This window comes from Colius striatus, chromosome 2 (assembly GCF_028858725.1).
Source record: "Colius striatus isolate bColStr4 chromosome 2, bColStr4.1.hap1, whole genome shotgun sequence".
In the NCBI taxonomy this organism is placed as follows: domain Eukaryota; kingdom Metazoa; phylum Chordata; class Aves; order Coliiformes; family Coliidae; genus Colius; species Colius striatus.
The window spans coordinates 88,101,633-88,124,377 of record NC_084760.1 but is presented as its reverse complement, the minus strand read 5'-3'; the positions used below and the strand labels follow the sequence as shown (position 1 = coordinate 88,124,377).

Sequence of the window (22,745 nt, the reverse complement as noted above, 5' to 3'; positions counted from 1 at the left end):
CTACATACTTCACCTAAAACATGTCGTGTTCTTACAACAAGTCTGAGTGCCAAACAACACCAGATTATTTTCTGCAAATGCCCGATTCTCTCCTCAAATTTATGCTTTCAATTACCTACTCCAAGTTCACAGCACCTTGCTATTTTGGGGGCAGGCAGCTGCCATTGTTTTCTGTTGGACACTCAAGTGTCCAAATAACTGTTGTCAACTCATTATTCCCAGCTTCACAATAATCTACCCTTTCTGCTGCTCCAGACCTCTCCTTGCTATTCAAACCATATCAACCCATACACTTTTATAACTTACAACATATGTTACATGTTATATAACATGTATGTTGTATAACATATAACATAACATCAAACCATATACTTTTCATGTTAATGTTCGGTCCTATTTCCTATTGCCAGGGCTTTTTAAACTAAGCTTGCCCAGCATTCTGTCTTTCCTGCTCCAAGTCCATTCACCTGCTCTGTTTTATTCTTTTCCTTTCCTTTTTAGGATTATCCTGAGACATTAATACCACACAAAAACTAGTACAGAGTCAGAGATAAAATCTAGGAAGGCCAGTCTTACACTAGAACCACAAGTCCAGCCCACCCCTCGACACCTCTCAGGGTCAATGGCACTTTAATCTACCACAGTTATTTTGCTTCTTAAACAACCTACTCAAATTAAATTACTATAATAGAGAATAGCAGATTTAATGAGCGCCTGCAAACTCCTACTGAAAAACACATACACAGATATTTGATGCTGGAAAATCTGCGTATTATTTATGTGGTAAACAGAGGCAAACCGTTTTTTCCTTATTCAGTAAATAAAAATTATAGCACACAGGCTAATAATAGCAACCTAGCAATTTTTATTCTCATGCCATATGTTTTAGGTTATCAGCTGCACTTTGTAGCTGTATTTTCAGTTGTCTAAGAGCACAAGTGACATCTTCATTTGGGAGTAAGAAAATCAAGTTGCACGTTGAAACATTTTGGTCTATTTTGGAATAAAATCCTTCACCCACAAAGTCTTCTTTTTGCTCAGGTTTTGCATTATGTACAATTAGTAGAAGGTCAGATAAAATCAAGTTTACTGTATACTTATGCACAGGCTTCCGCAAAGGCTCATTTGTGTCAGTAAGGCCCGATTACAGCACACAGCTTATGAAAGCATCAGAATCGTATGATGCGTTACTGACAGTCACTTTCCTACTTACATTTTCTATGAAGCTAAGCTCCCCTTGGCTTTACCATCTCAACAAGCACATCTCCAGTTTTTTTTAAACACAGTCTGGTGAAAACTCATTGTTTGGACAAGAAAGAAAGACTCCAAAGGCAGTCCAGTTCTGAAATCTTGTCCTCCAAAAACACTAACAGGGATGCGACAGAACTCATCCCTGCTCCTAGAACAAGAACTCCGAGAGTTTAAATAAAACATCTCCCTCACACATCGTATTTACACAAGATGTTGGACCAGCAAGTTGCTTCTACAATGTGACATTTCACAGGGTAGATTGAAAAAGAACGTAAAACATTTCTCTAGATGAGTAAATCCTCCAGTTAACCTGTTTGAGTTGACAGGGCTGTGGCTGTAGACATTTTTGTCTTTCTCAAAGGTATTAACCATACTATTAAGAGGCTTTTTTTAAAGTGTTATCGATTTGATGTTAAAAATCATGACTATCAAGAACAGAATATAATCATTACTCCATTTTTAAAAGTAACAACTCTTCATATTTAAGATCACAAAGTTGGCAAAACCAATACTTAAATAACAGAAGGTGATCATTTGCATTTCAAAATTCATCTATCTTTCTTTTCTCTCAATTAGACCAAAACATGTTGATTCACAGGTTTGTGTGTGTGTTTGTTTCTTTTTTAAACTTATTTATAGAGCAGAATAATGGCCCCCCGCTAGGCTGGCATTTGCTCAAGTTTCTGTCCCTGTAAATTGAATCTGTTACTGGAATTTTCCCCCCTTCAGAATACCAAGGCATATTAACCAAGAGATACACTGCTGATACTATCAGCCATCAGGCAGGTGGATAACGCGAGGGAATTTTTTTGTTAGTTTTTGTGGGGGTTTTTTGACAAATATGCGATAAAGGTTCTCAGGGGGCATGGAGAGCAAAGGGCTGTTTAAACACAAGTGAATCATTCTTGTCTGATCTGCTAATAACTTTCTGTTCAGACATCGGCTGCTTAGCATACTTTACAGTAATTTTGTTTTCTGAACTTTTTAAAGCGGTGGAAAGCTAAAGAAAAAAAAAAATCACTGAAATCTCACATTAGTCACCTTAACCACATTAACACAGCAGAAATTCTCAGTTACGAGTGCTTAATTTCTTCTTTAAAAGCAAAGAGGTTATTCTTGGCCAAAATCCCCACAGTTTTACTTGAGGTGGTGTTGAGTTTATAGGGGATGATTTACAATCCATCATTTCCCTCATGGGTTAGAGAAACAACATTTGACTTATCACACATGAACAGTAAAGATTTAGTTTGGCCATTAATCAAAGTATAGCACAGGCGCTACTTTTAAGCATCTGCAGATAGCTTTGTTGTTGCAGGAGTTGGTTCGGTGTGAACTTACTTTTTGATTGAGTAGAAATTATGCAGGAGTAGACAGTTATCCAGCTTTACCAACAGCTTCAACAGCACTAGAATGCACCATGACTCTGAGCTTGCAAGCACAATTTTTGCTATGCAAATCATTACAAACGGCATCTTCCTTCTCCAGTTCTTGCATGAAGTTAGGCAAATTAGAGCCAGCAAGTGCAACAGCAAAATCCATTAATGGTACAATGCCACCTGCCGTCGGTAGTGGAGAACGTGCCACTTCTTGCAATTGATTTAGTCCTGCCTTTAATTTATGCACAATATAAAACGACAATTGCTATTTCATACAAAATTAATTATATTGCTAGCAGGAAATGGTATGCAGCTTTTTAAACCATCTCTTTCCTCATCTTTCTGACATTTCTCCATTCATAGTGTTTGTGTTTGGTCCATTATTTTAGATATACACTGCATAATCTCTTTTCTGCATATGCTGTCACATTGCCTTTCTACTTTTCGTAGGATAACAAGAGCTGACAAAGTCCTTGCTGTTCACCACGGCAAGGATCTGATCATTATTTCTGTACCACCGTTACCTTCCTTTAATACATGGTTACAAACTGGGGTACTAAAAGCCTCAAATAACAAAACCCTAGATCCTGCAAGCAAGCTCCAGGTAGTTGGACCTCTACTGTCCCCTGGGTCTGAAAAGCTTCAGTGTTAATACGTTATTATCCCTAGGAACTAGATTCTGATACATAAACTGTAGAATTTAAACTCCATGTTTTCCTTCAACCAATAGAGCAACTTAAAATTTAAATATGTCCTCAGGCACTTCACTGCTAAACACTTTACAACTTGCGCTGTTAGAGAGTTAACACCTGAAATCTTAACAATTAAAAAGATAAAATTGTTTCAAATGCATTTTTCTCTCTCATATAACTGCAATACAGCTTTCTACTTATTTTAAGTTGAAGATATCCTGCAATCTGTTAAAATTTCACCTTCATACTCTCCTTTTTCTGCCTCAATCAATGCAGAAAAAGAACTGCATCTTAAGACTCATCATCTGTTCTCAGTCTCCAACACCAGAACTTAAAAGTCAGTGTTTTAATAAAGACATCTTCCCTTTCTTGCACGCTTTTAACGAGTGCCTTTGGATAACAAAACACTGAAATTACATAACCTACAAGTTATCATCCCCAAACCCCATTCTATCCCAAACTCTGATGAAAACACACATCAAGCTAATTAAGACATGGAGACAAAATTTTAAAAGCTAAGTTTCACTGCATTCTTCAAATAGGAGAGCTAAGGCTGAGTACTCAGTGGTAGGGTAACACAGCACACAATACTGGAAACAACACAAAAATTCAAAATAAGATAAAGACTCGTTTTGAGTCACTTTATTTAGTCATTGTGCTGTATTATGGTAAGAAATTATAAGACCTAATGAAATTCTGGGAAGATCACTTATTCATCTCTACAACACTGAAGTCCTTCCTTCAACAAAGAAAAAAAAAAAAAACCAAGCTGCAAGAAAGATTTACAATCCATTTTAAACAGGAACTTAAAACGCAATTTCTTTAAAACTAACTTGTCAATTTGCCTTAGCATACTGAACTGAGGCACCAGTGTAATTTCAGAATCCTTACTCCAAGAAGCAGATTGAGGAGAAATGCTTTCACAATAAATGGGAGATATAGGTTCCAGGGACACGGTACACTCCTTAAAATGAAAAATGATCATTCAAATAAGGATAGTTTTTTCTTCTCTTGTAACATTGGATCCTAAAGACAGCTCACTAATATGATATTTTTATTTTAATACTGATCAAAAGTTCTAGAGCAAGATGTATGAGCAGCAGTAGCCCTAAGAAAGCTGCTTTGGACTTGGCTATACACTATCACTGAACGTACAGGTATTAAATCATTGCTCAGAACAGAATGACATTTGGCTCCAAACTATATTTTGCAGTGTTAAGTTATACCAAGTATTACTCTCCTATACAAAAAAAATCAGCATTAAACAGCTACACTAAAATAAGAGTACATTGTGCAGAGATAACGTGAAAGATCAGGAAATGTGAAAGGTAAGAATCATACAGTAGTATCAATTCAGCCATTTCGCATCTAGCTAATATTTGCATTTGCAAATCTTCATCTTGTAGCTCGCTACTGACAGACACACAAAGCAAACTGCAGCTTGGGGTAGGGCAGAGAGGGCAGAGAGGAGAGGACAACTTAACCAAGAGAAGCCCGGATGGACACCACACCTGTGCTGTGAGGTGGAAATTATGACGGCGCAGAAAACTTTATTCTTGCATTTGGGGACTTCTAAATATTATTTCAACTGTTCCCTAAACACTTAATTACTGAAGGAGTTGGCTGGTTGGGGCTTAGGGGGCAAAAAAACCCCTCTCTTTGGATCCTCATTAAGATACAGAAAAATTAAGCTTTGACTTTCACAGCTCATTAATGAAGACAGGGTGGGAAAAGGCTGCACTTCCATCTTTGCTGCTACTCAACTAGGGAGCGCTTTGTTTGGGGCTGGGTTAAGAGAGGCAGGAAAACACCTCTTTCTAACAAGACATCATGGAGTTGGCAACCTGGACACGTTTCTATTTACCAAGCACAAGAACTGCTGGGATTCCCCAGTTTTCTTGTTCATTAATTAAAGCAGGGTAAGGGTAGAATGAAGGTGTTGGGTTTGCTTTGATGGGTAAAGAGAATTTTTTTCTGTAATGCCCGTCCTTTTGACTTGCACCTGGACAGAAAAGATTATTTTTTTTTTTACTATTTATCTCAAGATGCTGACATTCATATTTTTGTTGAGATCCTATTACCTTTGTTCACAGACAGCAGCTCCTTATTGTATTTCAGTTGCAGGACTAAGCTACGGAATAAACACCTGATGCCAAACCCAGTTCAGAACTTCCATTGTTGATTCCTCCTATCATAAATTCTTCTGAGCACAGTTGCAGACTGAGCTTGAGGGCTACCTGCGTGCCAAGTTGCTATACCTAGTCGCACCACGCACTCAGCAGAAAGAGTATGCTGGCCTTTCAAATTCAGAATAAAAAGGAGAAACTGGAAAACTAAATAGCCTCACAGCAGCCATTTCAGCTCTAAAAGTTGGGTTTTTTAAAACTAACTATGAAATTTTAAAAACACGAAGTTGTAAGTAAAACACCTGATTTTTGTCTGTCACTACCATTTGATCACTGTATTAGAAGAAAATAAATTGGAAAAAGGAAAAGAGGAAGGGCTCTGCTTCAAGTGCCATCCTTGCTATAAAAACCCAAGAGATATTGATTTTATCACCCTCGTGATTGATGAAAGCAGTTCTAAGAAAAGAGCTCTCTAAACTATTTCAAAGCCCACCGTAGCTCATCAAAAATGTCAGAGGCATCTCTGAGCCTATTAGGGTTGTATTTTTCAAACTGCTATGGGGTTCTTCCCCCCCATGTTCTTTGCATGTATAAATTTTTGTATTTTTAAGGCTCTTTGTGTCATCTTTTTTAATCTGCCCTTTTCCTTATTTGCTTTTATCAGTTATCACGATGTACTCACACATAGCAAAACAACTGCAAGAAAACAGAACATTCCTTAAATTTGCATCAACAAGACATTCAATACATTTACAGTTTATGGAAAGGATCTAACAAGCACCACCACAGTTCAACAATAAAGCAGTTATGAGCCCTCTAGCTTTTTAAGACATCTAGGAAAAAGCAAAGAAAAGTCAGATATCGCAAGATCGCAAGCTCTATGCTATTGAGGCTCCGTGAGAAAATGAAAGCTGCTAATCTACTTTCCAAGTGAAACATTGTAGGTGATTGCTCTAACCTGGGGCACAGTACATTCTCTCTATGGCATCGTTGTCACAGGAATCTTCAACCTCCCTCCACCTGCTAAAATACGTTAGCTGAATGTGTCCTAAAAACAAAACGACAGGAGAAATCAAAACATTTTTCCCTTCCATTTTCTGCAGAAGTGAACTGTAATTACTCCTTTTGTAGCTAAAAACAGTATCATTAAGAATAATGGCATCATTAAGTACTAGAAGCTATTACTGGGGGTGAATTTGCTGCACTGATAATGAAGCTCTAGACAGGAAATGAAGATACTAATTACAAGATAAAACGCCTACTCAGTTAATTGGAAGCAACAGCGAATAAAAAGAAATGCATTTGCAAAAGTTCCTGACCTCTATCATTCAATAAGATGTTGTTTGGGTTCAAATCGCGGCACACAATTCCTTCTCTATGTAAAGCATCAAGGGCTACAACCATTTCAGCTGCCCATCTTTGAATGCAGTCCTCTGGGATACAAAACCTGGAGGTTAGCGCTAATCTTTCATCGAGGTCCTGAAAAATCTGATGTATTTCCTTCTCCCCTGCTACCACTATTTTGTCTTCCCTCTTTGGAGATGACTCTTTACTTTCAGTTGCTGGTAATAAAGCCAGGTCCGTTCCCTCTTTCCCAAAGTCTTCAGTTTGGTCAGAAAACAGCAACACTGTCTCATTTCTTAACATGTCTCCATCCAAGCTAATGTCCTGAGCACCTGAGAGCGGGCTGGAAACAAATAAGCTTTCTTCTTTGCTTGTCACGTTTAATGAGCAGGCTCCAAGCCCTTGAAACAGAGCCCCGTCTTCTGAACCACCTACCTCTTGGTCAGACGTAAAGAGAGTCCCAATTGCTCCCTGAGTGACACTGCTCTGTCCATTTGCTTCCTGGTCGGAAGGATCACCCACCTCTGGTGCCACATGACTTGGCTCTTGATCAAATGCTTTGCATGGCTCTGAAGAATTATTTAATTGTAAGACATCAGGTGTTTCTAAGAGCTTTAATTCCAATGTGTCCCTATCAGCTTTTGTAAACTTTGTTGGTCCTGACACAGCTGCCTCTTCTGTTTCATCAGACATACCAGGTAAGTTTATCAGGAGATCAGGCCTTCCTTCATCAACGCTATTAACATCATCAAAAGCAGCATCCTTGAAGGAGATAACTGGCACAGAGTCATTTGAACCCCTGCTTATAGTGTCATGAGCTCTCACACTTGTTTTGTTCTCTAGAGCATCCAAGCTTCTGTCATGATCCAGGTCAGAAAACAATGGCTTCAAAGGTTCCGACTTCAGGTTATGAAGTTTTTCTCCGAAGTCAAGCCCCAGGAGCTCACTAGTGCTATCTTTGCTATCTATCCTGAAGAGTTCCATGGGGCTGTTCTTTGACTTAGTTAATGAGTCCAATATCCTAGTAGGGCTAGCTATTTCCAACTCTGCATCATCAATGAACAGCTTTCGTTCCTGAGATGCAATGTGGGAGGTGAAGCTATCGCTGCCGACAACATGGGATTTCTGTAGGCAACTCCTCTCTTTGGTCTTTAGACCTTCGCTGTCCGCTTTAACCACCGGTTCCTCATTTAGAGAGCCAGAATCAATTTTTTCTTGCCCATATTCATTGCATAACGTTAAATAACTAGTGGTGCATTCTTCTTCTGAGCTGGATTCTGAGTCCATCCACTTTGAACTCTCTTGGCCATCTTCCTGGTTGCTGCTGTCATCCTGTGAGCTCGGTGTTAGGCTGCTCTTCAGCGGGACCACCTTCAGCGTGCTCTCGCCGTAGCTTTCTCGAGAATCAGTGCTGCTACTGATTTCTTTAGCATTTGGTGTTGGCTGCTCCAAGTAAATTTTCGTTGAACTGGAAGTTCTGGGTTCGGGAATTTCAAAGCTCTCTTCAGGGCTTCTGTTTAAGAACTTACTGACATAAGACCAGAGCTTTCCTCCTGCAAGAAAAAGGGGCGGGGGGGGGATTAAAAAAAAAAAAAATCTTAATTTCAGTCAAAACAGAATCAGTTTCACTGTGAAATAGGCAAACACCCTCACTGTCACAATACACTATCTCCTTAAGCCCACAGAGAAAGTTGGACCCGCCATCTCAGGAGGAAATAATTACAGGGACCACAACTTGCTTTTCCAGCAGATTTGTATTACTACATAAATATTTAAAGAGCTGCATCTGAGATTAAGCTTTTTTCTAAAAAAAAAAAAAAAACCTTCAGTAAAAGTCTCATTTCAGAGTCTGTCTCAAGTTGCATAGTGGTGACTACTCTCCATCTGCTGTCTCAAAAGAAAGCAAAAACTAGCAAAGATCAAATGGCTTAGTGTCCATCACCAATTCTGCCTGTACCAAATACGTCTGTATCACAGCTCCAAGCTCATGATTAGGTGAGACAGACTAAAAACTACTAATTAGCAAGTTTGGTAAGGAGAGGCGAATTACCTCATATCAGCAGGATCTTTTAAGGATCAGTTTCAGTCTTTCAAGAAGTGGATTTTGTTTGTTAAATATGGATGTATTTCTCCCTTTAACTTCAGAACTCAAGAAAGTTTTTTATGCCTTGTTGCATTAACACAAGGATTTATCAGTACTCTAAGTCACACTGGCAAAGTAGTTCTTTCAAACTGAAGACTAAGCAAGTTACACCTCCAAAAGTAATAGTTAAATTTTAAAAATCAATAATAGGATTCTTTATGTTTTGAACTACTGTACATGTAAAAAAAGCCTGCAGGTTACAACCCACTGCTCAACTCCAAAGTTTTGTCTGTTTTTTTGGGAGGGTTCTCTTTTTTGTTTAGTATTAACTTATTTGGATAAAAGAGAGGTTTTATTTTTCAAAAATACGGTCCTTGATAGTTATTTTTAAATACTCTCCATATCAGGCAAAATTCTTTTAAAAAGGTATTTCAAAACTAACTTACGAAAGGCAGGCAAATCTTGATACTATTTCAATAATAGAATGTGGAGTTTTCTTGCCTCCACTCCCCTGACAAACACAAGACTTGTTTTTTAAGGGAAAAAATAATCTCACTGGTTGTGGTGAAGCTAAGTATATTAAAAATATTAAGAATAATTTTACAGCTTGAGTCCAATGGCAAAAAATGACAATTCAGATCTATTAATCCACCTATTCTTCCATAATCTAAAAATGGACTTAGCAGCTCAGAGTGACCCTGCCACTTTCAAGAAGATCATTGGGGGACTGGAACATCTTTCATACAAGGAAAGGCTGCAGGAGCTGGGGTTGTTTAGTCTGGAGAAGAGGACAATGAGGGGAGACCTTATTAACATTTACAAATATCTAAAGAGTGGGTGTCAGGAGGTTGGGACATCCCTTTTTTCTATAGTAGCTAGCAACAGGACAAGGAATAATAGGATGAAGCTGGAATACAAAAAGTTCCACTTAAATATAAGAAAAATCTACTTTATTGTGAGGGTGAGGGAGCCCTGGCACAGGCTGCCCAGAGGAGTTGTGGAGTCTCCTTCCTCAGAGGTCTTCAAGACCTGCCTGGACATGTTCCTATGCAACTTGATCTAGGTGAACCTGCTTCTGCAGGGGGGTTGGACTAGATGATCCCTAAAGGTCCCTTCCAACTCCTACCATTCTGTGATTCTATGATTCTATGATGAGAAAGAACGTCAGGTAAACAAACAGTAGCAAAAGAGAAGCGCTGCTTGTAGAGAAGGGAAGAAGAACTGCTACACTGACCACTGTATTGCATCAGCACTTTAAATACTTACCCAAAGATGCATTCAAAATACCTACACATGTGCCATGCCTCAGTTTCAAGACATGGCTCATCAGCGGCTCCTAGCAGAGCAGCAGCCCCCAGCAGGCTGTCTGCCTGGACAGCAACTTAAACTGAGGTTTCCTGAATGCAAGTGACCTGCTGCCCTACATTGATGAGACCAAAGGCCCTAGTCCTGCCAGAAGTGCCCGTTCATCAGTACCTTGCCTCCATGAGCAGCAGTGAGGCCATGTAGACTTTTATGAAGTCACCTGCCTTAAGTACAACACGTTACACAACTGTTCAGCAGGGCAAAGGCAGAGCCAGGGGACTGCCATGTGCCTTCTGAGTCCTGCAGCTTGCACAGGACTTCAGAATTACTGTTTTTAAACAAATTTAGTTGTTAATCCCCTAAGCATGGAATCTTTTTCCAATTTTACATTTTTACATTTGTCCATGCCTTTGCTATGGAATGGCTGGGAAAGAAAATAACAGAAAAGAGAACGAGAAAGCAAGTGAGAGAGAGAATTTACGTAAGGTTTACACATATGTGACAGATTTTCTCCTCTTTTCAACACTTTCATCCACAATAAAAGCAGCAACAGAAAAGTTTAATTTTATCCCAAGGTTTTGATGCAAGAATTCATTTTATTTAAAACTTCAGTTAAATTACTTAAAGTAAAGAGTGCTTGCAAAATAATTTTGCCTAATTTTCACTACCATATAATTATTTAGGGTCATTCCATATCAAATAATAAAACCTCATTTGACAACCACACCCTTGCTGCATTTAATAAAACATGCAACGTCTCCCCATCTCATCTGCATTATATTAATTAGTACAACTAAATGCTACCTATTTTGGTCTTCATATTACTACTGTTTATTATTCCAGTACTGTTTCAAAAATTAAGTATGAAAACACAAATCTCAAGTTCCAAAGGGAATCTGATCCACAAAGATCCATATCACATTTTTGCAGCTTTGTACAGTTCCTGGCACTACAGCACATCAGCCTCCAGGCACAGTTGTAACGCAAATGTTAGCACCACCAGTCCATCCTCAAATGCAAGTAGTAAGAAAAGGTCTTTTTAATGGAGGCCTGGGTAAAGCTTTGGATCCAGGTATACAGAAAGCTCAAAAGCTTATTTGTGTGATCTGTTGCCACAGTGGTCATTACTGGACATTAGGTGTGCTTTTACATGTGGAGGTCTCACAGACCTAAACATTTTTTGCCCCTGCATTAAGGTAGGAAGGGACTGAGTTGCTTGGCAGCGTGACATTCTCCTTGCACAACTTAGTTTTCCATCTATAGACAAGTCAAGTTGCTTATCGGACAACTCCTTTTTTCTGTTCCCTCCACCCCACCACCCCATGCAAGATTTCAATGCAGCCTCTACTAGATTCTGGCCTCTACTAAAAGTTCACATAGCTTAAGAAAAGAGGAGACGCATGAAGGACAAAGGGAGGAAAAGGAACATGTTGAGATCAACTCTTCAAAACCTCACAGGAAAATCACTGCAGGAGTCAAGAGGTTCAGACTACGTCTTTTAAAATGTTCCATTTCAAATGCTTTCAGCAAATCCAAAATTTGCAAGTGACAAAAAAGGAAAATCTCTTTGTCCTCACAAGATTCAGGAATTCACCACTATCAACCTGTGACAACAGACAGAACTGCAACAATGACTAATTTTCTATTAGTAAATGTATTATTACCTTACCTTTTTAAGAAAGAAGTTGCTTGCTAATAATCACTTGGACTTAGAAATCACAGCGGAAATGACTACTTACCACAACTCCAATTCAGAGTTAAATGCAAAATATGTTTACATACAAATATTTCAAGACTGGCCTCCTGGTCAAGTGGAAATACATAAATAAATGCTATTCAATAATTGTGTTCTATAGTGAAAAACAACAATTTTATTCCTTTCTGAAAATGTCCAATCCAGGGTCAAACAAGAGTGATATTTGTATCTGGGTATATAATTATGCCTTTATGAATGACATACTAATAATCTTTCCCCCTCTCCCCATGTGTTGTGTAAGATCAAGAAAACCCATTAGCAAGCCACGCTAATATAGTATCAGGAATCTATAAAAACTAAAATTACAGAAATCAATCCAAACAAGTATGCTTCAGTCATTGTCAAACAGTCCAACATACTAAGTAACTATAAAAGCCACCATTTTAAGGTGTGGCTTTTGCACGTTTAATATAATTTCAGAAGTACAGTATTAACATAACTAATTGTTAAGATAGTTTTCTTCTACCATACATTGACTCTATGACACTAGCACACTCTTTCTGGGTATATTAGCCCATGACAACCATTCTCTGCAGTTATTCAATGGAAAATCACTTGCTAGAATTGCTTTACTTTACCACATTTCCAGCACTCTGGAGATTACACTTCTGTTTCAAGAGGCAGAATCAAAAAAGTTAAGTGTCCAAAAGAATCAAAGGAAAATTTCAGCATAAAGTGACCATGGGATGAAGCTGGCTAGGAATCTTATTAGTTTCCTAAATTGTTTATATTCTCTCAAATATGTCACAGAATCACAGAATGGTAGGGGTTGGAAGGGACCTCTAGAGGCCATCTAGTCCAATCCCTCTGCTAAAGCAGGTTTACCTAGATCAGGTCACACGGGAACGTGTCCAGGTGGGGTTTGAAAACCTCCAGAAGAGACTCCACATCCTCCCTGGGCAGCCTGTGCTGGGGCTCCCTCACACTTACAGTAAAATAGTTTTTCCTTATGTTTAAGCGGAATAGTTTTTTCTGCAGTTTTTTATTATTAATAGCACTTGACATATGAACATTAAAGAGGAGATGACATAGAGACTGTACAATAAGTATCATAGGATAAAACCAAACCTAACAGATCTGCAAATTTATTCTCCTAAACACGTTTTTGTTCTAGCTAACAAGAAGAATTCATGAGCTGTTGGATTTTTTCTCACTCAATGCTCAGACACTTACTATATCAGCTTCACATCCTGAAAGACCAGCTGACTAAGGAGACATATTTCAAAATAAATCAATAGCTTTTGCTAGCTTGGCCCATGAGTTTATTCTGAAAGACAATATACTCCAATTCCCACAGAACTGGAATGCAGCTACAAATGTAGTAATCATTCTATTTAGGAAATCCCAAACAATCTCAAAGTGAGCAGTCCAGGCTTCCAAATAATTAGGATAGGATAGAGAAGAAAAAACAGAGTACTGAAAGACATCTGCTTGTACTACTCTCCAAAACCTGGCCAGACTGTACATCACAGCATAAGAATTTGTTTATGGACAGCAGTACCTATCATGAGTCATGCACCTCATGTGAATTAATATTAACCTTTACAGGAAAAAGAACGATCTGATTGTTTTCTTAGAATCGCTGATCTACAACTGCATTGTGCTAACAATTACATAAAATCCCATTTGTACTACTTCTAGGTAAAAAGAAAACCAGGCATGTAGCCACTACCATGATACAACAATAACTTTGCACAGCATCCCAAAGGTAGTCACAGCGGAGTTGCAGCATACACATGAACCGGAAGCTGATCTCCCACCTAATCTTCAACATGACAGTAGTTACAAACACCAGAGTCGTATCTACACAGCTGCTTCCACTGCTGATGGTGAATCTCTGCTTCAAAGTTTGCTAGTTTAGGCAAAGCTCCCACTTCCAAAGCACTTTAAGCAAAAGCTATTATTTCAAAGCAGCCTTGTGAAAAAGTCACTTGCCAGGGATCATATTGCCTTTCCTGTGTTTTCTGATCACCGCTGAATCTTTCCAGCTAGTACCATCTCTTTTCCTAATGACAAATGCTCAGCATTGCAAGCCAGAATGCTATCGCCTTGTTGTCTATCAATTCCTGTGTGCAGCAAACCTCTTCAGCATGAAGTTTCTTGAGTGCTCTCCAGATTGATAGGAACTCCAGCTTGCTTACGCTTAAAGAGATTTGACAGCTTTTAACAGCCACTTAAACTTTGATGTCCCATGGAAGCCCCCCAGCCTATTTTTGAAGCATCTGTTTCTAAAATTTCTGAAGTTAGTATTGCCAAGAAGAAGTGAGGCCTTATTAACATCAGATTGGCACTCTACCACGCTAGAATTTGCCAAGTGCTTTCCAACAAAGATACAAGATAACTTTATGGACTTTCGTGCTTCTGAGACACCCTTGAAGCCTCTGACAATGGCCATGAGAAAACCCTGTAAGAGAACCCAAGACCTCAATCACTGATTCTGAGCATGCCATAGCACCATGATGTACAAAAAAAATCTTCATCTGATCAAGAGTCAGAGGTCAAGCTTTCAGAATTCTATACAAAATCCAATAGTGCTGCACTTAATAACACAGCTAAAATGTAATATGAAAAAGAAATAGCAAGCTGCTTAGCAAATACATAATGTCCATGTACACAACATTAAAATCTCCTCCATATTTGCTATAGTTCCAGCCACTGCCCTTTTAAATTAGTATTTTACTCTTGAACTTCTTGATGGCACAGGTAGCATACCTAACATCACAAACCACCACAAAGAGATATCCTTATGCATGTGAATGGCAGTCTTCTTTCTTACTGGAACAGAACTAGTTGGACTATGATTGTTAAGCGCATTCAGGAAGTTATTGAACAAAATTTCAGAGACTATCACTTAAAAAACACTGTCCTATAAACTTCTATCCTTTCCCAAAATAGATTACAAGTACTTTCTCTGTTGGTCTTAGATGGACCAAATTTTAAGACAGCTTTATCTATAGGAATTTGAAAGCTTGAAAATGAAGCCTTTCTCCTGAATCATTTTCCAGCATGAAGCTCCTGGGACAGGGTGACATGCAGAGACCATACAGTTCTAGAGGCAGGAAAAAAAATTACTTTCCCCATTAGGTATTTGGGAACAGGTCCTACATTTGCAATATGTTTTTTTAGTATGCATTCTCAGACAACTTGCTCATTAATTTGTACCCTAGCTATGCCTCTTTAGAATAGAATATAATCATTCCTTTTCCTCTCCCTTTGCCTGTTCTGAGTAGTCAATAAGTTCATGAAAGCAGGCAACAAGTCCTTAAAGAAATGAATCTTGTTAATTCCCTGAAAAGTCCCTATAGCACATCATCATTTTTTAACAGCTTGCTAACAAGGATAGAGGTGAATCCATTTCCAAAATACTTGCTGCTTTATCAGACAATGAGGGAAAATCCTATGCAGTTTATAACTCACATCCACAAATGCCCAAGTTGAGCACATGTATCACGTATTACCAACAGCAACCCTCACCCACGTCGAAATCCCTCACAGCTCTTCCCCTCCTCCCCAGCACAGCCTGCCAGCCCTTCATCCTGTCTTCAATGCTCCCCAGTTCTTCACATACTCCCTCCCCGCTGTTCCACTTCAGAGGTCTGCCTGCAGAAAGCACTCGTATCTCATCAGCACCTCCTCTCCCATCTCCACCTCAAAACAACTCATCTCTTCGTGTGCATTCTACTTGCATGGCTCTGGCCAACAGACGGAAGAAAGGCACCAGAAGCTGTCTCTGAGCTTCTGTTTGCTGCCTGGCCAGCCAAAATGAGGATGCTTGACAGACATCACCTCTGCTGTTGGCAGATCAAACAAAAGGCATGGGGTGCTACATAAGGCTACATGTTGCACAAACCTAATTTAGAAGGCACTTAGTAAATTAAAAATCCTTTCCCTACGGAACTCAAAGCATGTTACAGCCAATGTTGGTAACAGCAAGACATTCAGGCCAAGTACATTTCACTGGATTTGTGATCATGTCAAAGATGACCAGGAGAGAGTAATTCTTTTTTAAGAACAACACTCCATACATCCAAGATATTAAGCTGATGTTTCTGTTAATAAATGAAAAGGCTCTAATTATGCAATGTCTCCATTTCCCTCACTGTCGTCACAATAAAATTATCACTTCCAGGAGATCCTTTGTCAACTGGTCACATTAAGTCTTCCTTAAAGTTTTTGTTCTCTCCATCTGACCATTACTCTCCTCCAAATTCCACTACTTCTTCACCCAGTTTTCCATCCGTCTCGAGAAAGAACGTTCTTCATGAAAATCAAAACTGTAGGTCTTCAGGAATTACAGAAATATTAGGAACTGGGTTTAAAACAATGTTATTTTATCCCATCTCTAATTTTTTTGTTTATGCTAACCTTAAGGCAAGTTGGTACCTGACAAGAGTTGTGAGTAGGTTTCTTATTTGTTTGCTGTTTTTTTCCAAACATTTTTTCTGCGAACAAAACATAGCATACGTGGAGATTACAGTTCAGGGGAGAGTAAGTTATCTGCCGAATTACATTCACCACAAGAAAAGTTGCACTATGCAAAGCAGCACTGTAAATGCTCAAAATCACCATCAGGTAGTACTGTAACGTGAGTCTTTTCTTCATGCATCATTGCTCATGGCAAAATTAAGTCACACAGTCATTCATGTTAAGCTAAAGTTAACTGGTCTCATGGGACAAATTGCTCATGAAAAAGTCAAAATCTAAGTTATTAGGAAAAAAAAATAAAAATCAATGTAATAAAATTATCTTCTCTGTCAGTTAGGTTAGTCTCTTCACATCACCCATTCTGACTGAATTATTAACATTTCCTAAAAAGAGAACTATTAGCAACCTCTAAATTTATATTCTGCACTTATTCTAAACAAATATGGGTAATTACATTTAGGGAATATTTAAACCCAGGTGTTAGACAAAAAAAATCAAAATATAATTATTTTGTGCCACCTGTTCCCTGCACATTTAACAGGAATTTTATAAATAGTTTGAAGGCATAACTCTGTGGTTCTGCTTTGAACTCCTGTGTGATGCCACTAGCTATTTTCTTAAAAATCCAGATCAGAATAACTATGTCAAATCAACCAAAAGGCAAATTTTCATGTTTTTTAGCAGAGAGTTATGAAATTCTTATGTAACTTGTCATTTTAACTACAAGATACTAAAAAGATTTACTAGCCGAAGTTTACAAAAGTAGCCAAGGACTTTACCTCTGAGAGATGACTAAATACTGCAGATAGCTATTGCAGTCAAAGCATTCACTCTCCTGTAGAAAATAAACAGTTGGAAGCTTTCAATATTGCCACAATTCAAGTAACCCATCAGGATTTGAGGCCATTTGAAAGAAGAATCAGATCCACCGCAGAATGAGGGGGGAAATGGGGGAGGGACAGAGGTTGGGAGTGAGGTGTCTTACATGACAGAGTAAAAATATTTTTATTAGATATATATGAGATTAATTTGATAATGAAATGTACCATTGATTAAAACTTAAACCTTTGACTCTTTTCAGGAATATACTTAAACAAGAGACAAACCTTCTGCATGCTGTAACACAAGAAAGACAGACTCCTCGGAGATGATGTACTTGTGCAGACACACCATGTTGGGCACACAGCGGGGGATGATGGTCGTTCTGCTCCTGCTGTACTCACTACTTTTCCTTAGACCCTGACAGAGAACAAAAAGGTCAGTTGTACCCTCAGTTGCCTTTGGAGCCTGCTGTGCTCTGTGTTTATCAACCAAACTAATCTATCCGAGTTACTCTGGGCTTCAGAGAAACCACTCATCTGCTGCTCTATGCCCCTCAGTCCCCCGAGGCTGTGCTGATGGCATCTGGCGCATTTCCAGAGAACAGAAGATGGCACAAAGCTGCCATTAAAATCAATTACATGGGTCAATGTTTTTATTAGAATCTCTCTCAAACTAAGTCATCAGGATGACACTCAGTTATTTCCCTGTGACCTTTTTTCAAAATTTTATTTTTGTATGTGACCAAAAGACACTATTAAAAAATAAGAATTCAAGTTCTAAAGACAAAAGAATGCCTTAGCCATACAGGTAATCCTCACATTTCCATTGTACTTTAGTACTAAAGACTATAACCATCGCAACAAAAACAAGAAAGGAACGGATTAGTCTCCTTGAAAGGTAATGATTTTTTGGAGGTAGCGCAGAGATGAAGTTGCCAGAAGTGAAAAAATTGATGTGGGAGGGAGAAAGGGAGGGGAGAGAGAAAGAGAGAAAAAAAAATTATGTCAATAGTGTGACCTATTACAATATTGATAAACATAAGCAGTTAAATGGGAAATTCAATGTTACTCTATCTGCCAGCAGATAAAGGGAGGTTTTAATATACAATATTCACAAATAATCCTTTCTGAGGGACAAACAAGGTTTCTGTACCCTGCACATACTTAAGACAAACAATTTCAAAGGCCAGATGGACAAAGTTAAGGCAGGGCTGTAAGCCAGATCTGAAGCAAAGTTACAAAACGTTAACAATGAATTACAGCCCCATGTTTGGGACAATTCTTCATCCCCTCCTCCAATCAGCAGTGGAATTCACATCAAGGGAAGCTTGAAATAATGGCCACAATAATAATACTCGTAATAAACCAATTCTCAGCATCACAGATGCTCTGAGCATATTGGGATCTTGATCTGAACACTTTCTGGAACACAAGAGACTAATGTGATTCTGACCAATAACAATTCATTAATTCAATTGTTCAGTAACAGTAAACTCAGTTTTCATGGCCTATTGACATAAAATGTCAGAAAGCAATTTTGACTAAGACCAATAGTCCATTTCATCCAGAGTCCACATTGGTATCATTTTCTTCAGCTAAGGGAAGACCAAACACAAAATATTGTAAATGTAAAAATTGAGTTAAGGAGAACTTTCACCTTCACCATCAGCCTGCGCATGTCCTGAGTCACCACAGCTTTATGGATGTTTTAAGCAACACATTGAAACTGTGATTCTTTACCAAAGCCTGCTAAGCTGTTGGCTTCAATAACCAGTGGCAACTCAACTGAGTTAAGCACTAGAAATGTCAGAAAGAAAGGAGAAGAAAGAAAGTGGACACCCACAAAAAGAATTCCGGTATACCTAATAGGGATATATGTATTGACATAACAACATATTGCAAAGATAACTCTATACTTTAGATGCAAATTGATCTTTCTGTGGTGGTGTAATTTAGGAGGTCAATTCTTTAGAGGAGTAATAAAAGGTTTTACTCACCTTCAGTATAAAAGTCTGCTGTGTTCTAGTGTCCATTACAAGCAAAACCTAAGCAAAATGTATTCAGAGAAATATTTAAGATTCATGAGTAAGTTAACAAAACACAGTTCTTAAATCTAGTGTTGAATATTAGTACCAAGAAAGGGATACAAGTTAAAAGGGAAAGAAAGAAAGAAAGAAAAGGGAAAGAAAGAAAGAAAGAAAAGGGAAAGAAAGAAAGAAAGAAAAGGGAAAGAAAGAAAGAAAAGGGAAAGAAAGAAAGAAAAGGGAAAGAAAGAAAGAAAAGGGAAAGAAAGAAAGAAAAGGGAAAGAAAGAAAGAAAAGGGAAAGAAAGAAAGAAAAGGGAAAGAAAGAAAGAAAAGGGAAAGAAAGAAAGAAAAGGGAAAGAAAGAAAGAAAAGGGAAAGAAAGAAAGAAAGAAAAGGGAAAGAAAGAAAGAAAGAAAAGGGAAAGAAAGAAAGAAAGAAAAGGGAAAGAAAGACTAAAGTCCTGCATCATATATTTGATATCTAAACAATGACTGAGGACATAGATCTCTAGAGAACTGCCAGAATGTCACCCAATTCCCAACCAGCTAACTAAAAGAGTGAATCCTAGCTTGGTAACAGAAATAACCAGTACTTTATAATTACCACAATAATCTATTAGAATCCAATTTCTAGAAACGCAATGGAAACAACAACAAAGCACAAAATGGAACCTTCACATGGCATTACTTCCCACTGAAATCCTCTATCTACCTTCCTAGTGCAACACTTTTCCACATCAGGGTTATCAATGGGGTTTTTTGGTAGTATTTTTTTTTTGCGGGGTGGCTACATCCCTGCTTGCCAAGAAGCTAAACTAAAAGTTGGCCACATATAGGCTAAGGCCACAAAAAAAATAATGTTTTATCAACTATGTAGTAGAGGAACTGGTGTCTCACTTCTCCATTGCCATTTTTGCAGCCTTCATAAGCCACAACAAATGTCTGCAAGGAAGTCCCTTTGTGCTGCTGTAAATTAGTATTACGGTAACAACAAAAAAAAGAGGATTTTTTTTTAGACAGAGATGAGTGGATGGATTCACTATAGAGAGAAGAACACCTACAACTGCAATGAGTATCTCTCTTAGGAGCCTTAACAGCACTTTAAACACTACGCAGCAACAAGAGAAATACTACACAACTATTACCGTCTTAGGAAGCTCCATTTATTTATGCTCTGAAAATAACCAAGCACGAAAGCGTGTGTCTATGTATTTGGGAAACTGTACCTTTAGGGAGCTAGAGCTCCCTGCATCTTTGTCCTCAAATCCAAGACTACAGACATAGTTGAAAAGCACTAGTTGTGTGACAGCCACACAAGCACCACCAGCCCAGCTCTACTCTATGAACAAGAGTGTGCACTCGTTATTTATTTACAATAGATTTTGTAAATTTCCAGTATAAATATTCACATACAGTTATACCAAAATATTTAGGTCACAACATCAAACACCTAAAGGGCTGCAAATGCGAGCACTGGGATGACCAAACTTCAAGTTCAACAGACAAGATGAAGCAACTCCAAGTCAATAGACAAGATGCAGTAAAGAGCAAATCGCCTCACATTAAAAAAAAAAAAAGACTTCTTGAAGAAAAATGATCTGTTGGAGATTCATCAGGTGACAGGAAGAGGACAACACAGCACACAGTCTCCCTTATCTCTGGGCTGTGTGGGACTGATGCAGTCATGCCCTGCTGTCTCTGAAAGGGTGAAGTTGTTGTGGTTTTGCCCAACCAGCAATGAAGCACCACAACAGTCTCTCACTCAGTGCCCCCCATCCACCTCCACCCTCATTAGAATGGCAGACGCCCCAGTGAAATGGGAGCAAAAAGATAACCAAGGCTGCTGCGGATTGAGAGAAGGGCAGGGAGGGCTCACTGCCAATTACAGTTCCAGGCAAAACAGACTCCAATACTCGACTTAGAGAGGAAAGTTTATTCTAATACCTACAAGAAACAGAATGGAATAAAAGCAAAAAGAGCAGGATTATGAGAAAAATACAACCAGCACTTTAAGATCTCCCTCCCCCATCCCTCCTTTCTTCCCATGCTCAGCTCACTGCTCCCAATATCTCTACCTCCTCCTCCCTCAATGGCATGGGAGGCAGTGGCAGGGAATGGGGGATGTGGTCAGTCTCTCACAGATGGGCTCTGCCACTTCTCTCTTCTCAGATGAGGATGACTCCTCATATTCTTCCCCTGCTCTGATACAGGGTTCCCCTCCACAGGACACAGCCTCCTCTGGGCATAGTCACTGTCCCTGGCATGGGGTTTTTTTACAAAGTGCAAACAAATCTGTGCTTCACCAGTCCTCTCCACAGGATGCAGGGGAGACTCTGCTCCAGCACACCTCCTCCTCTCTTCCTTCACTGACCTTGGGGTCCGCATGGTTGCTTCTCTCTCTCTCTCTCCCAACAATTAGCACCACCACCAACCAGAAAAGAAGGAAGAATAGGAAGAACTCTCCTCTTCTGGCTTCTTAAGTGATCACGGAGGCATCTAATTGTGTCAGTCCCAGAGATGGGTCTGACTCAAGAGCTGCGGAGAGTTTCAAGCAACTTCTTGCGGAAGTCATCTTTACAGCCTCTTCCCCCTTACCAGAAACGACTCCACACAAACCCATGACAGAAGTCTACCACGTTCTCAATGCCAAGGGAACTGTGGAAACAGTCATCCCGTGCAGTGCCCATACAAGGTGAGGTGGAGGCATGCAAAAGGCCCAGGCTGTGCTGGGAGGGCAGGTCTCTGGCAGGGTCAGGCTGGCTCCCCCGAAGCAGCACCTGCAGCAAAACAACCTTTACTCTTTCAGATAGCTGCATTCAAAATACTGCCCTTCCTCTCTCTCCATTGCAGCCCTGAGCATCTCCAGTGAGTAGAGGAGAACTGGAGTCTTTTCTAATCATTCTCCTCTCACCAAATTTCATAAAAAGAGGTAAAGTGACGGACACTTCTCCACCTCAGAACCTCCTCTTTTACTAGGGTTGCACCCAATTTTAAAAGGTGTTCTTTGTCTTCCGGTGAAAAAAGAAGTTGATGTTACTGAGATTTTTTTTTTTTATGAAGGAAAGACACAGCTTCCATGTCAAGGGCACAGTAAGGAATGGAAAATGTCCCCGGCCCGCTGAGTTTGCTGAACGTCTTCTCAGACCTCTTACCTGGGGCTTCCAGAAACAGCAGAAAACAGCTGAATAAATAACAACTGTAAAACTGGTTTCATTACCCTTGCTTAACCAAATGGTGTAAAATAAGTCTAAAAAAAAAAAAAAAAAAACCACCAAACACACACAATAAACTAACAATGAAGAAAACCAAAAGAGTAAGAAAAAAACCACTCTGGTTTACAAGGCACTAAACAAAGTTCAGAAACAACTATGTGTTTACAGTCACTTTCTCTCTTCTCCCAAGTTTGTTTGTAACTAAACACTGTTCACATTGAGGCAATAAATAGGAGAACATATGTGATTATTTTTTTTTAAATGTGCCCTTTGACTGTCAATATCTCCCAAACAGGTGTTGGCTAAATGATTATAAATTGGCCTCTGGAT

General features: G+C 39.0%; 1 protein-coding gene across 10 annotated transcripts in view; it reads right to left on the bottom strand.

Moving 5' to 3' along the window:
• RPS6KC1 (ribosomal protein S6 kinase C1) overlaps positions 1-22,745 on the bottom strand; it is a 91,095-nt gene that overhangs the window by 11,915 nt on the left and 56,435 nt on the right. For 9 of the 10 annotated variants that reach the window (XM_061991409.1, XM_061991414.1, XM_061991410.1 and 6 more), the window contains 4 exons: positions 19,177-19,224; positions 17,465-17,597; positions 6,765-8,342; positions 6,404-6,493 (listed from right to left, as the gene is read on the bottom strand). In XM_061991409.1, coding sequence (XP_061847393.1) covers positions 6,404-6,493; positions 6,765-8,342; positions 17,465-17,597; positions 19,177-19,224 — 1,849 coding nt within the window. The remainder of the gene's footprint in view (positions 1-6,403; positions 6,494-6,764; positions 8,343-17,464; positions 17,598-19,176; positions 19,225-22,745) is intronic. The other variant, XM_061991413.1, reaches the window with a different exon arrangement.